Source organism: Periophthalmus magnuspinnatus, chromosome 13 (genome assembly GCF_009829125.3).
Source record: "Periophthalmus magnuspinnatus isolate fPerMag1 chromosome 13, fPerMag1.2.pri, whole genome shotgun sequence".
Classification (NCBI taxonomy): domain Eukaryota; kingdom Metazoa; phylum Chordata; class Actinopteri; order Gobiiformes; family Gobiidae; genus Periophthalmus; species Periophthalmus magnuspinnatus.
In genome coordinates, this window is record NC_047138.1 from 6,301,915 (window position 1) to 6,317,876 (window position 15,962).

Here is a 15,962-nt window from a genome sequence, read left to right on the forward strand (position 1 = left end):
CTGAGAAAAAGGTCTGTTAGGTCTGGTCAGCTCTTGCTTTAATATAGTGATTTTTAAGCTGTTGTAATGTATTTAGTTAAATGGCACTGATTGAGTTTTGAACCATGCTATAATGGTCTTCTCTCAATAGTCTATTCAGAGTTGTATTTTGAGTGATTCATGCATGTTTGACTAAACCTGTATTGTTTTGAATAGGATATGTGTAGATCTGTTTCTATTATTAAGCTGCTTTAGATCAATATTTGAATTGATGATGAATAACAATGAATATAATATGAAAATACTAATCTAATACTAATAATCTACATATTATAGGCTATTATTAAATACTAGGGCCGCAAGCATATTGAAATCGCAATTTGAATGGACACAATTAGTAAAGCTGTAATTTTGGAAGTACCATAATTTCCTTATCAAACTACAAAATATCGTTTTATCGTTTTATTCTGCATAAAAAACGCTAACCCTGTAGTTTGGATCTGTGCAAACCTGTTCTGATATGTGATTGTTGTATTCATATTTCAGTCTTTTGTCAATTCTAGATGAGTTACAAAGTGAACTGTGATCAGAATCCTATTATTAAAACATAAATCACAAATTTAATCACAATGCATGTCACAAAAATCACAGTTGCATATTTTTCCAGATTGTTCAGTCCTACTAAATACCCAATGAAAAGATAATATGACTTCTTAAATCTAGGACCAACTGCATTTGCTTAGATCTCTCTCATTCAGGATGGCATGTGGAAAAGCAGCTACATGGCTTGATATGTGAAATGCAGTGATCAAGCAAAAGCACAGAATGCATAGTGTTCTTGTCTTACTACTTTTCCACATAAAGACACAACAAACATAAACTTGATGTAAACTTAATGATTGTTTATGTTGTTTGTACAGGATGACCAGGTGGTTCTTCAGTGCACTGCGTCTGTGTTGAAGGAGCAGATTAAGTTATGTCTGTCCTGCGAAGGCTTTGGGAATCGTCTCTGCTTCTTGGAAACAACATCCAACGCTCAGGTAAGATAAATGTAGCATATACGAGTGGTAGGTACGCAACAATAGAAAAGGGGTATTGGCTAGTATCAGAAAATCTATTAGTTCTACTCAGGGAGGGAAGTGGCAGTTTAAAACACAAGAGGAGACAGTAATGTGGTGCAGGATGTGAAGTGTAATGAGTGATTGACAGACAAAGGGGGTATTTACAATATATGCAATGTTTACAATATGTACAGACATGAAAGAGTTCGACCATCAACTGATTGCCGTTAGTCTTCAGCAGTATAGTAGTAGTAATAGCAGTTGTCACCAGGGAAGAGTTTATATTGTCTGAGCATATGTTAGCGATATGAATATGTATGACCGAGTCTTTATGGCAATAAGAAAGGAGTTGTGTGGGGAGCTGGCTACTGCGCCTCCTATCGCACTGTAGACGTTGGTGGTTATAGTTACTCAGGCTCGTGGCTTTGGGCAGTTCACTGGACCAACGGGATGGACAAACTGACAAATGGGGTGATTGACTAATAGATGGATGAATCAATCCCAAAAGGAACCTGTATATGGGACAGGACAGGTACATACATACATACATACATACATACATATATATACATACATACATACATACATACATACATACATACATATACATACATACATACATACATACATACATACATACATACATACATACATACATATATACATACATACATACATACATACATACTTTTACATATAAAAGTTCATTCCATCATCATGTCCAATATGAATTAAATTAAATACATGCACCTGCTCAACAATAAATCCCACATTCATTGTTCATTAATGTGAGTAATCATAATTCACAATAATACTGCACCATAACCCATAGTGCAAAATAGTTAGATCAGTGCACATTCAGTTTCAGAGAAGCTAATTAGCCGGTAAACAAGTTCAATGATGATCATAAACAGTGACATCAAACAATGGCAATTGACCATATTCATTGGAAAGGACTTGCAACAGAGTAAACGCCATGACACCAATATTAGGCGCCAATAATAAACAAACAACATGGCTTGAGCACCATTCAGAATATGGACTCACCAGTTTCCTTTTGTATTTTGACACAATTTTTTCACACTTAGTCAGTGGCAGCAAGACGGTAATAAAAAGGTAGAGAGGTGTGAAGGAATGCTGAAATTCACCAAGGTTACATAAAGCTTGGCTCTTTTCAGTTCGTCATTATCACAACTTTATAAGCACATCTGATGTGTTTCAGAATGTGCCCCCGGACTTGGCCATATGCACCTTTATTTTGGAGCAGTCCCTGTCAGTGCGAGCTCTGGTGGAGATGCTCGCCAACACAGTGGAGATGACCGAGGTGAGATTACATTAAACGTGTTTTTATATTCTCCATTTGTAGAAGTAGATCTGCTTTGGCTGTCTGGCTATAACAACCTTACCCATATTTTAAATTTTATTTACTTCCTATCTTGCTACATGCTAAGCAGGCTGTCGATTTGGATAAATGGGTATGTGGAATACTTACTGCAATGTGTGTCTTACTGGAAAATCACTGCTCCAGTCTTGTTATTATATTGTTGTTGTTATTCTGTCAAAATCATTGCACAACATAGAAAAAAACCCCTGAAATCTGTCATACCACTTGTATTCCTCATGAGTCACATCTTTGGCCTAGTGTGCTTTTATGCCTGTGCTATATTTGTTGTTAATTGGTATTTGTTCAGTGCATTGTTAACCATTGCTCTTTGGTCATAAACTGTCTGTCATTACACAAGGAGCTAAACCTGGCTTTACAGGCCTTGTTCAGACAAGGTGAAGAGGGTGAGCACACACACACATACTGCAGTTGTGAAAACAGAGGCCGCTGCCAACACCTGTCTTGACCAAGCCTAGTGATAATGCACAGCACGGCTGATGGTAAAGTGCTACTACTTGACATGGAGCCCCTCACTCATACCAGTGGATTATGGGCTTAACCCAGCATAAATACTTAGTTGTAACCAAATGGTTTGGAATAAAATGGAAAAGAACATAATAGAATCAGTAAAGGAAGGTTGATCATTCAATATAATGAAGGGTTAAATTTAAGGCATTCATAAAAAAACAAAAAAACAAATAAAGTTTCTCAAAATAAGCACATTATTTGTTGTGGTCTTTATAGTCCTTTGGTTCTTTGCTCTAATTTGGTCTCTGGTTTAACATGTGTGTCTTAATTTTGTTTGCTTATGTGTAGTCATCACAAGGTGGAGGTCACCGGACACTACTCTATGGACATGCCATTCTTCTGAGACATCATCACTCAGGAATGGTGAGACTTATAAAACAAAACAAGAGAAGGCAGATGGACCATGTTTAATAATGTTTATTTTCCATTACTACTCCTAGTATCTGAGCTGTTTGACTACATCCCGGTCACTCACTGATAAGCTGGCCTTTGATGTGGGCTTACAAGAAGATTCAACCGGTACAAACACTGCTTTTACTTCAGAGTATATTAACATCACATTTTGAGAAGAATGAGATCCAGCTTGAACAGAATATAATTTTTCTTCATCTCTTTTTGCAGGTGAGGCGTGTTGGTGGACCATTCATCCCGCCTCAAAGCAAAGGTCAGAAGGTGAGAAGGTCAGGGTTGGAGATGACCTCATCCTTGTTAGTGTGTCATCTGAGCGATACTTGGTGAGAGCTTTTCATTTCACATTTCTATAACCGGCTAAATTTACACATTATTACTATGCAGTATGTTTATTAAAACCTGTTCTTGTAAATTAGCACCTGTCTTACGCCAGTGGAGATCTCATGGTGGATGCCTCCTTCATGCAAACCCTTTGGAACATGAACCCCATCAGTTCTGGATGTGAACTTGCTGAAGGTAAAAACTTTAACAATGTAACTTTTTAAATAATGGTACAACAATGTTTTGTTTTTGTTTTTTTTGTTTTTTTTTATGGAACTGAAAAAAAAAAAGTCTGAAAAAAGTCTAATAGTCTAAAGCAGTTTGAACCAGTTTATAAAACTGTTGAACTTACTCAGGTTATCTGACGGGTGGCCATGTGTTGAGACTGTTTCACGGACATATGGATGAGTGTCTCGCCATTGCAACCCCTGAAGAAGGAGAGGAAAAACGAAGGTGTGATCAAGATGTCAAATGATTTCAACATAAAAACAATCCCTTTTTGGATTACATTAACTGCACCGTGTTCTTTGTGTGTGCTTTAGGATTGCCAGTTTTGAAGGTGGCACTGTATGCAGCCAGGCTCGATCACTGTGGAGACTGGAGCCTCTGAGAATCAGGTAATTGCTATAAGTATTACTATTTAATGCACATATTACAAACTGTGCAGGAGAGACCTAAACTGTTCTTGTTTTTCTCCTGTAGCTGGAGTGGAAGCCACATGAAGTGGGGGCAGTCTTTCCGCATTCGCCACATCACCACAGGCCGGTACCTGTGTCTGGAGGAGGAGAAGGGACTTTTGGTTGTTGATCCAGAACGAGCCAACACAAAACAATCAGCTTTCTGCTTCCGTGTTTCAAAGGTTTGATATGAATACTATTGAGGATATCTTTATTTTTGTTTTTTACGCTAAACATCTATTGTATTTTGCCTGCGTTGCCCCCTGTAGGAGAAGGTGGATGTGGCACAGAAGCGTGATGTGGAGGGAATGGGCATTCCTGAAATCAAATATGGAGAGTCTATGTGCTTTGTTCAACATGTCTCCACTGGTCTGTGGCTTACGTATGCTGCTTTAGATGCAAAAGCCGCTCGCCTGGGAATGATGAAGAGAAAGGTATCTTTCCTGCATGATGCTGACTGAACTTTGTCTATAGAGATGTGTGTGTTTTAAACAATCCTTGGTTGTCTGCAGGTTATTCTTCATCAAGAGGGTCATATGGATGATGCTCTGACTGTGTCCCGTTCTCAAACTGAAGAGTCTCAAGCTGCTCGAATGATTTATAGCACTACAGGCCTTTTCAGACAATTTATCAAGTAAGAAAAATGCTTCATCAAATAAAAGATCTAAGGCAAATTATAAGAAAGCTTAAATTTTGTGCAGGGGTCTGGACTCTCTGAGTGGTAAAAGCAAGTCCCCACTGTCCGTATCCCTCCCTCTGGAAGGAGTCATACTCTCCCTTCAGGATCTCATCTTCTACTTCCGTCCCCCCGAAGAGGAACTGGAGCATGAGGAGAAACAAACCAAGCTCCGCTCCCTCCGCAACAGGCAGAATCTTTTCCAAGAGGAGGTAATATCCACTGTGCTGGTACAATATTACACTGTTAATAAAAAGACTTACCAAGCTTATATTGACTGATGTCTGTGTTTTTCAGGGCATGATTACCATCGTGCTGGAGTGTATCGATCGTCTAAATGTTTACAACACTGCAGCACACTTTTCCGAATTTGCGGGAGAGGAAGCAGCTGAATCTTGGAAGGAGATTGTGAACCTGCTCTATGAGCTCCTAGGTACACTTTTGGTTCAAAATAATTGAATCTTCTTTGTAAAAAACTGGGTACCATTTCAAATCTCTGTGTTATGCAGCTTCTTTGATCAGAGGAAACCGCTCCAATTGTGCATTGTTCTGTGATAACCTCGACTGGCTAGTCAGCAAATTAGACCGTCTGGAGGCTTCATCTGGTAGCTCATGCAATTTTAATACACATACATACAGAATCAAAAGTTTAGATATTTGACATTTGTTTAGGTATTCTGGAGGTGCTGTACTGTGTACTTATTGAAAGCCCCGAGGTTCTGAACATCATTCAAGAGAACCACATCAAATCCATCATTTCTCTTCTGGACAAACATGGAAGGAACCACAAGGTTAGTTCCTATTGCTTGGCGCTAATGGCCAATACAGTGTGCCCATAATGGACTACATAATTGTTTGTCTCTTGTCTCTAGGTCTTGGATGTCTTGCGCTCTCTTTGTGTGTGTAATGGTGTTGCTGTGAGGTCCAATCAGAACCTCATCACTGAAAACCTACTTCCTGGTCGTGAACTCCTGCTGCAGACAAACATTGTTAACTATGTAACAAGGTATATTTTACAATATGTGCAAACAAACACATATTTACTACTGTCTTTAATCAGTTATCCATAATATTTTCATATTTTGCTTAGTGTGAGGCCAAACATCTTCCTGGGAACATGCGAGGGATCAACTCAGTACAAGAAGTGGTATTTTGAGCTGATCGTAGATTATGTGGAAGCCTTTGTAACTGCACAGGCCACACATTTGCGTGTGGGCTGGGCCATGACAGAAGGTTACAGTCCATACCCCGGAGGAGGAGAAGGCTGGGGAGGCAATGGTGTGGGAGATGACCTTTACTCCTATGGTTTTGATGGGCAGCATCTGTGGTCAGGTAATGATACTCATAATCAAATCAATTATAAAATGTATCTTAATTAGTCCAACATTTTAACTTCACAATTTGTTGCACCCCAGGTACCATACCTCGTCAGGTTGCATCTCCCAGCGCACACACTCTGGCAGCGGATGATGTTGTGAGCTGTTGTCTAGATCTGAGTGTGCCCAGTATCTCCTTCCGCATCAATGGCCACCCAGTTCAAGGCATGTTTGAAAACTTCAATGTGGATGGCCTCTTTTTCCCTGTCATCAGTTTCTCTGCTGGAGTCAAGTAAGATAAAGTTAAATTAACACAATTCACTACAATTAATAGTAATATCATAATTTTTTAGTGTTTTATACAAACATAAAATAAACGAATTACACATTAAAACAGGGCTCGGTTTCTCCTTGGTGGTCGACATGGAGACTTCAAGTTCATGCCACCTCCCGGTTATGCCCCATGCTATGAAGCTCTGCTACCAAGAGAGAGGATGCGAATTGAACCCATAAAGGAGTACAAGCATGATTTTAGCGGTGTCCGAAATCTCCTGGGACCAACCTTGTCTCTTACTCATACTTCTTTCACTCCCTGCCCAGTGGATACTGTTCAGGTAATGTTTGTCAAATGTACATTTGTAAACTTTTTGTAAGCTTATGTCAGTTTTGAAGTTTGAGCTAAATTTGTGTTACTTTTAAATAGATTGTTTTGCCACCTCACCTGGAGCGCATTCGAGAGAAGTTAGCAGAGAATATTCACGAGCTGTGGGCTGTCACTAGAATTGAGCAAGGATGGACCTATGGCTCTGTAAGTACAGATATATACTTGTATATACTGAAAAACTAGACTATTCATAGGCTGAGTAGCAATAATGCTATTTCATATTACCATTGAACTCTTCTGTCTCAGTTCAGGGATGACAACAAGAAACTTCATCCTTGTCTGGTGGACTTCCAAAGTCTCCCTGAACCAGAGAGAAACTACAACTTGCAGATGTCCGGAGAAACTCTGAAGTGAGTGAAGGATTTTTTTTTTTTTTTGCCAAATATCACCGCTACTCATCATGTTACATTTGGTGTATAATCTGTAATCTTTTGTAGGACTCTGTTGGCCTTGGGTTGCCATGTTGGCATGGGTGATGAGAAAGCAGAGGAGAACCTGAAGAAGATCAAGCTACCTAAGACGTACATAAATATTTACATATAAACAATATTTCATAATTATTTTAAAATTTATATTTTTGTTTATTAATAGCTATGTGATGAGCAATGGATATAAGCCTGCCCCCCTTGACCTTAACCACGTAAAACTGACACCCAACCAGAACCAACTTGTGGAAAAACTGGCAGAAAATGGGCACAATGTGTGGGCAAGGGATCGGGTAAGACAAGGATGGACCTACAGCATTGTACAGGTATTTTCTTTATTTTTTTTATTAGATTATATACTATAAATACAACATCTTTACATATTATCAAAGTATTTATAATATATTGTAGGACATCCTAAATAAGCGTAACCCTCGTCTGGTACCTTACAATCTGCTGGATGAGAGAACTAAGAAAACCAACCGAGACAGTGTTAACAATGCTGTCCGAACCCTCATTGGCTACGGCTACAACATCGAGCCTCCAGATCAGGAGAGCAGTATGTTTCATTCACTGAACACATACATATCACTACTTCTTTAATTAATGCACTAATTTGATATGATTTTCTATTCATTTGCAGGTGGCCATGGCCTTGAAAACACCCGGGGAGACAAAGTACGAATCTTCAGGGCAGAGAGGTCGTACGCTGTTACTCAGGGAAAGTGGTATTTTGAGTTTGAGGCTGTCACCACTGGAGAGATGAGAGTCGGCTGGGCACGTCCTAGTGTCCGATCTGACACTGAGCTTGGAGCAGATGAACTTGCCTATGTATTCAATGGCAATAAGGTCAGTTATAGCTTTATATAGTCTCTTATCAATAGATCCTTTAAAATGCTATGTCAGTGGCTTTCAAACTTTTAAATCCAATTACCACCTGTTCTAAACCAAGTATATAACATGAATATTTCAGGTCTAAATTAGGGTTAAACCAGGTCCATAATAGGGCTGTACCATTGCCACAGTTGTTATAACCAAAAACTTACAAGAAAGAGCACAAAATGTGGATACAATTGATGAATAAAAAACTAAAACAAAGGTAAACATACCAACAATAGAAGTGCTATGTCATCAAAATGTTGAAAATTCTGAAATAAAGGCAACTGGAGGCAAATGTAATCAAGATTTTGGCTTCATAAAAAAGAGTTTGGTTATTAAACTCTTTTTTATGAAGCCTTATTGTTTAAATAAACAAATAAGGCAGACCACATTACTTCATGTTTTATAACTCTTGACTGATATGTCTTACTTGTTGCTGAGCGGTTTTCATTTGCCAAAACCATTTTTTTTTTACATTTTCTCCCATATTCAGTGGCTAATGCTGACTTGAACCTGCATTATGTTCACTTTTGTCTCTAATTGCTCAATTTTGGGGATTTTAGAAAGTATTTGTTTATGAACTTTTATTTAAGGGTCTATTCATGGGTTTCAGGGTGATGGAAAAGTAGTACGGCTGCTATACATTTCAACAATTCAGCACTAAATATTCTATCTTTTGAATGGTTAAAGGTCCTTAAAATGGCACCCTCTATTCAAAACCCTGTGTAATGTCTGACAAAACTATTTTTGTTTAGGCTCAAAGATGGCACATAGGCAATGAGCCCTTTGGCCGTCAGTGGCAGTCTGGAGATGTGGTCGGCTGCATGATTGACCTGACTGAGATGAATATCATGTTCACTCTCAATGGTGAAATGTTGATAAGTGATTCAGGCTCAGAAATGGCGTTCAAAGACATTGAAATTGGGGAAGGTAGGCAGTTTCTCTTTTCATTTCTTATAATAACAGTACAGACATTTGTTCAAAAATTTACAACTGTTTTCTCTTTAGGTTTCATCCCAGTTTGTGCACTGGGCCTTTCACAAGTTGGAAGAATCAATCTTGGTCAGAATGTGAGCAGTTTGCGCTACTTTGCCATTTGCGGCCTACAGGAGGGATTTGAACCTTTTGCTATAAATATGAAGCGTGATACGACCATGTGGTTTAGTAAAAGTTTGCCTCAGTTTGTTCCAGTCCCCACAGATCACAACCACATGGAGGTAATATTTATATATGAATAAAGTACTACAAATAATTATCTGATACATTGGGGAGTGCTTATCTTTCAATCTGTTCTTCAGGTATCTCATGTGGATGGGACAGTGGACAGCGCCCCTTGTTTGAAAGTTACTCACAAAACATACGGCTCTCAAAATGCCAATACGGACATGCTCTTCCTTCGTTTAAGCATGCCAGTCCAGTTTAATGAGACTTTCAAGATACCAGCCGGCACCACTCTCCTCACCAGGGCCCTCACAATACCTGAGGATGAGGTGGTGGTTGTGGAGCCTGACTCAGAGTTTGAAGTTTTGAAGAAATCTGCCAGTAAAAAAGAACAAGAAGAAGAAAAGAAAGAGCCGTCAGTACCAAAGGAGCTCTCTGTGGAGAATGAGAAGGATACTATGTCTGAAAAGGGGAAGAAAAAGGGGTATGTTTTGCTTATTTACCAAAAAGATTCATTCAATACTTTGTTGTAAACATAGGTTGATTATTTTAATAAAAAAATGACTAAAATAATTTTTTTTTGTATTTTCAGATTCTTCTCAAAGGCCAAAAAAGCTGCAATGACACCTCTTTCCCCCCCTCCGCCTCCAGCTGTGCCCCGTTTAGTGGAAGACGTGGTGCCTGATGATAGGGACGATCCAGAGATTATCCTTAATACCACAACTGTAAGCTTTTTCTCAGTTTTGAAATATTTTTAATTAAATAATTGAACAATGTCTCCAATATTTTATCTTTTATGTCTTAATTATTTTGTATTTGGTTTTCTACAGTACTATTATTCTGTGAGGATCTTTGCTGGGCAGGAGCCTACTGGAGTGTGGGTTGGTTGGGTCACTCCTGATTACCATCAATATGATCAAAGTTTTGATCTCTCCAAAGTTCGCAATGTCACTGTCACTGTTGGAGATGACAGGGGCAACATCCATGACAGGTCTGTTTTGTATTGTCTGTGTCTAATAGAGATAAGAGCTGAATCTCAATAAATAGTTCCCTCTTTCCTTTGTAGCATGAAGCACAGTAATTGTTACATGGTTTGGGGAGGTGACCTGGTCAGCACTCAGCAGACCCGGTTCAGTCAGGAGGACATGGTGGTTGGGTGTCTTGTTGATTTGGCCACAGGACTTATGACCTTTACAGCAAACGGCAAGGAAATAAATGCTTTTTACCAGGTTGGTTCTATATGACATAGTTACTCATCATCAACAAAATGTGTATAATCATAATACACATCCATAGTCATTTGATTCTAAAACTGACAATGTTTTAATCAAAGGTCGAGCCAAACACCAAGCTGTTCCCTGCTGTATTTGTTCAACCCTCCAGTCAGAACATGGTGCAGCTTGAATTAGGCAAACTGAAGGTAAGCAAATGTAAAATAATTGTGAAGTGTTCAATAAAGGCTGTTTTTAATAGTCATCTTGTGCTTTTTCTGTAGAACATCATGCCCATCTCAGCAGCCATGTTTCGCAGCGAGCGTAATAACCCAGTGCCGCAGTGCCCTCCCAGGTTAGATGTCCAGATGCTCACACCGGTCATATGGAGCCGCATGCCCAACCACTTCCTCAACCCTGAAGTGGGCAAAGTGAGCGAGAGACTGGGCTGGGTGGTGGAGTGTACAGAACCACTCACTATGATGGCACTGCACATTCCTGAAGAAAACAGGTAAAACTTAAATTGTGTTTATTTTGTTATTGCAAAATTAAAGTAATAGAGCATAATGTGTCATTTGCTTTAGATGCATTGACATTTTGGAGCTATCAGAGCGCCAGGATCTAATGAAGTTCCACTACCACACCCTGATGCTGTACTGTGCTGTGTGCGCTCTGGGCAACAATCGGGTGGCTCATGCCCTCTGCAGCCATGTTGATGAATCTCAGCTTTTCTATGCCATTGAAAACACCTACCTCCCTGGACCTCTGCGTAGTGGTTATTATGACCTACTTATCAGCATCCATTTGGAGTCTGCTAAGCGGGCGCGTCTAGGCACCAACAGGGAGTTTATTGTCCCCATGACGGAGGAAACTCTAAGCATCCACCTCTATCCAGATACAAAGAAGGCCCATTCTCTTCCTGGTGTAGGACTCACTACTTGTTTACGACCAAAGCTTCATTTCTCTTCAATCAACTTCGTCGGCACTGACCCTGACCTCTACACTCTCAGTCCGGTTTTCCCTCTACAGGTAGGCAAACAATTGTGCACAAGCAATATTATGTGTGGTAGTTACTTTTCATAATATATATAATTTAGATAGATTTATAAATAAACTATAAATATTTTTGCCAACAGGAACTGAAGACCAGGGCAATCAGCATGCTAACAGAGGCTGTGCTGGATGGTAGCCAGGCCATGCGAGATCCAGTAGGGGGCAGTGTGGAGTTCCACTTTGTTCCCATTCTGAAGTTGATCAGCACTTTGCTTATTATGGGAATCTTTGATGATGAAGACACAAAGCACATCCTCAAAATGATTGACCCCAATGTCTTCAGTGGAAAAGAGGAGGAAGAAGAAGAGGTAGTAGAGGAGAAAGCGGAGGGAGAAGCTGAGGCAGAGGAGAAAGAAGAGGAGGAGGAAGAAGAGGAGCTGGAGGATGAAGGGGTCGGTGATGAAGAGGAGGAAGCAAAAACTGAGGGGAAAACTGAAGCTGAAGGGGAAGAACCAAAAGAGGAAGGACAGAAGGAGGCAGAGGGTGGGGGGGAGGGTAAAGAGGACGGAGAAAAGGCAGAGGAGGAGAAGGAGGCGGAGGCTGTGGAGGCAGAGCCTAAAGATGAAGAGGAGGGTCTGGAAGAAGGACTGCTCCAGATGAAACTCCCAGAGTCTGTAAAACTACAGGTAAATAATCACTTATTTCTATTATTTATTTTTAGTTTTATTTATTTTTTCTTCCATAATAATAATAAAAAAAAAACTTTTAAAAATACTTATTATTTCTCTCTTCATAGATGTGTAAACTTCTCCAGTACTTCTGTGACTGTGAGCTGCGCCACAGAGTGGAAGCTATTGTGGCTTATTCAGACCAGTTTGTCCAAAACATTCAAAGCAATCAGCGTGTGCGCTACAATGCACTAATGAGAGCATTCACCATGTCAGCTGCTGAGACAGCACGCAAGACTCGGGAGTTCAGATCTCCTCCACAAGACCAGGTTACTATTTTAAATGTATTTTTATTTTATTGACACTGCTTACAATACATTCATTATGGTATGTGTTATGTCCTTTAGGTACTTTTGCTGACCAACTTCAAGCATGAGGATGAAGACTGCCCAGTTCCTGAAGAAGTGAAGGAGAGTCTTGCGGACTTCCATAAGGACCTACTGCTTCACTGTGGTAAATAATCACACTGCTGCTATTTTTTGTCCCATCCAGTCACATTTGTTTCCTTTCTAATGAGTATGTTGTCCATAGATATCCATATTGAGGAGGAGGCTCAAGAGGAGGAGGTGGATACTTCTCTGAGGGGCAGGCTGCTCAGTCTCGTTGAGAAGATGAAAAGTTTGCGAAAGAAACAGGAAGAAGAGGTGCCTGAGGTTGAGGAAGAGCCAAAACTAAGTAAGATACATTATGAGCGTGTACAACACCTCTAATATTATGCACATCTCTTTTTAATTCCTTCTATCATGGTTTCATCAAGGCACGCTTCAGGAGCTTATCTCCCACACTATGATCCACTGGGCACAGGAGTCCTATATACAGAATCCTGAGCTGGTGCGTCTTATGTTCAGCCTGCTCCATAGGCAGTACGATGGGCTTGGGGAGTTAATCAGAGCTCTGCCCAAAGCCTATTCAATCAATGCTGTGTCCGTCCAAGACACTATGGACCTGTTAGAGTGTTTGGGACAGATCCGTTCACTTCTTATTGTACAAATGGGTCCAGAAGAGGAGCGACTTATGATTCAAAGCATTGGGTTAGTGTGATCTTTTTCTTTGTCACATTATGTTTTGCTACCACTACTTATTTACTGTACTTTTTCTGTTTTTATAGCAATATCATGAACAATAAAGTATTCTACCAACACCCTAACCTGATGAGAGCTCTTGGCATGCACGAGACTGTTATGGAGGTGATGGTCAACGTGCTTGGTGGAGGTGGAGACTCAAAGGTATTTATGTTTTATTGATTTTACTAAGGAGGGGAGGGTTTATCATTAGACCTCTTGACTTATATACAATATACAATGTGTGTAATGTGTATATTTTTAATCAGGAAATACGATTCCCTCAAATGGTGACCAACTGCTGTCGTTTCCTGTGTTACTTTTGCCGCATCAGTCGTCAGAACCAACGCTCTATGTTTGACCATCTGGGATATCTTCTACAGAACAGTGGCATCGGCCTGGGTCTGTATCATATGTTCAAAAAGAAGACACTATAGCCCATGCTTATAATAACAACAAGTATTCTTCATTCAGTTATTTTGGTGGGTGGTGGTTTTAGAGTTAGAATAGAAAATGCTTAGTATGACTATAAGATGATAGTGTGACTGCAAAAGAAAATGTAATTCTGTCAACTGGACAAAAGTTTTTAAGAGTTTTTTTTTTCCTTGAGCAAACATTACATTGAGTTAAAATTATAAACAATAAATCATTTGTATGCTTTATGCATTTGCAGGCATGCGTGGGTCAACTCCTCTAGATGTAGCCGCAGCTTCCTGCATTGACAATAATGAACTGGCTTTGGCTCTTCAAGAGCAGGACTTGGAAATGGTATGACCAAACCATAACAGAAATATATGTAATTAATTTGAATATCTGGTGCAGTGATTTGTCTGTTGGCTGTTGCAGGTGGTGACATACTTGGCTGGCTGTGGACTTCAAATGTGTCCGATGCTTCTGTCTAAAGGATACCCTGATATCAGCTGGAACCCAGTTGGGGGAGAGAGATACCTTGATTTTCTGCGCTTTGCTGTCTTTGTCAATGGTCTGTGAGATTATAGATACCAAAAATTTGATGTTATTTTTGATATTTCCTCTGATTCCTTGTCTTCACAGGAGAGAGCGTGGAGGAGAATGCTAATGTTGTTGTGCGTCTTCTTATCCGTCGGCCTGAGTGCTTTGGACCTGCTCTCAGAGGTGAGGGTGGCAATGGTTTACTGGCTGCTATGGAGGATGCAATCAAGATCTCTGAAGATCCAGCCAGGGATGGACCAACTGTCAAAAAGGACAGAAGATTCATGTAAGAATGAGTGTTTTTTTGTATTACAAAATTAATATTCTTACTTAAAATGATCACTTAACACTCTGATCTTGGATTGAAAGGTTTGGTGGGGAAGAGCAACATGAGGAAAACCGTATTCATCTCGGGAATGCCATTATGTCTTTCTACTCTGCGCTTATCGATCTGCTTGGCCGATGTGCTCCTGAGATGCATGTAAGTAATATTGTGCTTTAAACTTGTGTGTTAAACTTTGCATTCATTAAGTCATTCATTATTTTGGCTCTGTGTATTTTTTAACGCACTACCATCTATGTTCACTTTCACAGCTGATTCAAGCTGGTAAGGGTGAAGCTCTACGAATCAGGGCCATTCTGAGGTCACTGGTGCCCATAGAGGATCTGGTGGGAGTCATTAGCTTGCCTGTGCAGATTCCAGCATTCGGCAAAGGTACAATATGATCAGTCATTTTGTATATCATACAATATTTTGGTATTCATTTTTTTTTGTCTATTTCAGATGGTCAGATTATTGAGCCCAAGATGTCTGCTAGTTTTGTGCCGGACCATAAGGCCTCCATGGTACTGTTCCTTGACAGAGTGTATGGCATTGATAATCAGGATTTCTTGCTACATGTGCTGGAGGTCGGCTTCCTTCCTGACATGAGAGCCTCAGCATCTTTGGACACTGTGAGTTCAAACAACTGTCATTTGTCTCATTACTGTGAATATTTTGCTCATTGAGCATAATCCCCCCCTCTTTCTGGTTGTAGGTTGCATTCAGCACAACTGAAATGGCCTTGGCACTGAACCGCTACCTCTGCTCCGCTGTGCTGCCTCTGCTTACCAAATGTGCCCCCCTCTTTGCTGGGACGGACCATCGGGCGATCATGATTGATTCCATGCTCCACACCATCTACAGGCTGTCCCGTGGCCGAGCTCTAACCAAGGCTCAGAGAGATGTCATTGAAGAGTGTCTCATGTCTCTCTGCAAGTAAGTTAAAATCCTGCATTTGGTTAAATTTTATGATGTGATTAAAATGCTTGCATGAATCTAATGCTATAATAAATGTTTTCATTACTTACTCCCACTTTTTAAATGCTCACAGATATCTACGGCCATCGATGCTGCAGCATTTGCTTAGACGGCTGGTATTTGATGTGCCAATCCTTAATGAATATGCAAAGATGCCTCTTAAGGTTAGTTTTAAATGTCTCAAAAAGTCTCATTTTAGCTTTATATATATATAATATATTATTCTTATAAATAGT

General features: G+C 39.9%; 1 protein-coding gene across 1 annotated transcript in view; it reads left to right on the forward strand.

Moving 5' to 3' along the window:
* The window catches only part of ryr1b (ryanodine receptor 1b (skeletal)), a 43,521-nt gene that overhangs the window by 7,373 nt on the left and 20,186 nt on the right, over positions 1 to 15,962 (forward strand). The window contains 49 exon segments of the mRNA XM_033976721.2: positions 900 to 1,019; positions 2,263 to 2,364; positions 3,241 to 3,315; positions 3,393 to 3,471; positions 3,574 to 3,686; positions 3,780 to 3,879; positions 4,041 to 4,137; positions 4,227 to 4,301; positions 4,387 to 4,543; positions 4,631 to 4,795; positions 4,874 to 4,995; positions 5,063 to 5,249; positions 5,335 to 5,470; positions 5,547 to 5,642; positions 5,710 to 5,828; positions 5,910 to 6,043; positions 6,128 to 6,369; positions 6,453 to 6,645; positions 6,751 to 6,967; positions 7,057 to 7,161; positions 7,264 to 7,367; positions 7,455 to 7,538; positions 7,609 to 7,768; positions 7,854 to 8,001; positions 8,086 to 8,291; positions 9,077 to 9,251; positions 9,330 to 9,538; positions 9,620 to 9,966; positions 10,075 to 10,207; positions 10,313 to 10,473; positions 10,549 to 10,711; positions 10,816 to 10,902; positions 10,978 to 11,204; positions 11,278 to 11,722; positions 11,830 to 12,372; positions 12,483 to 12,683; positions 12,762 to 12,867; positions 12,946 to 13,089; positions 13,172 to 13,445; positions 13,523 to 13,640; positions 13,745 to 13,877; positions 14,149 to 14,243; positions 14,322 to 14,457; positions 14,529 to 14,712; positions 14,796 to 14,907; positions 15,021 to 15,141; positions 15,211 to 15,380; positions 15,464 to 15,684; positions 15,800 to 15,890. Of these exon segments, the coding sequence (XP_033832612.2) occupies positions 900 to 1,019; positions 2,263 to 2,364; positions 3,241 to 3,315; positions 3,393 to 3,471; positions 3,574 to 3,686; positions 3,780 to 3,879; positions 4,041 to 4,137; positions 4,227 to 4,301; positions 4,387 to 4,543; positions 4,631 to 4,795; positions 4,874 to 4,995; positions 5,063 to 5,249; positions 5,335 to 5,470; positions 5,547 to 5,642; positions 5,710 to 5,828; positions 5,910 to 6,043; positions 6,128 to 6,369; positions 6,453 to 6,645; positions 6,751 to 6,967; positions 7,057 to 7,161; positions 7,264 to 7,367; positions 7,455 to 7,538; positions 7,609 to 7,768; positions 7,854 to 8,001; positions 8,086 to 8,291; positions 9,077 to 9,251; positions 9,330 to 9,538; positions 9,620 to 9,966; positions 10,075 to 10,207; positions 10,313 to 10,473; positions 10,549 to 10,711; positions 10,816 to 10,902; positions 10,978 to 11,204; positions 11,278 to 11,722; positions 11,830 to 12,372; positions 12,483 to 12,683; positions 12,762 to 12,867; positions 12,946 to 13,089; positions 13,172 to 13,445; positions 13,523 to 13,640; positions 13,745 to 13,877; positions 14,149 to 14,243; positions 14,322 to 14,457; positions 14,529 to 14,712; positions 14,796 to 14,907; positions 15,021 to 15,141; positions 15,211 to 15,380; positions 15,464 to 15,684; positions 15,800 to 15,890 (7,932 nt within the window).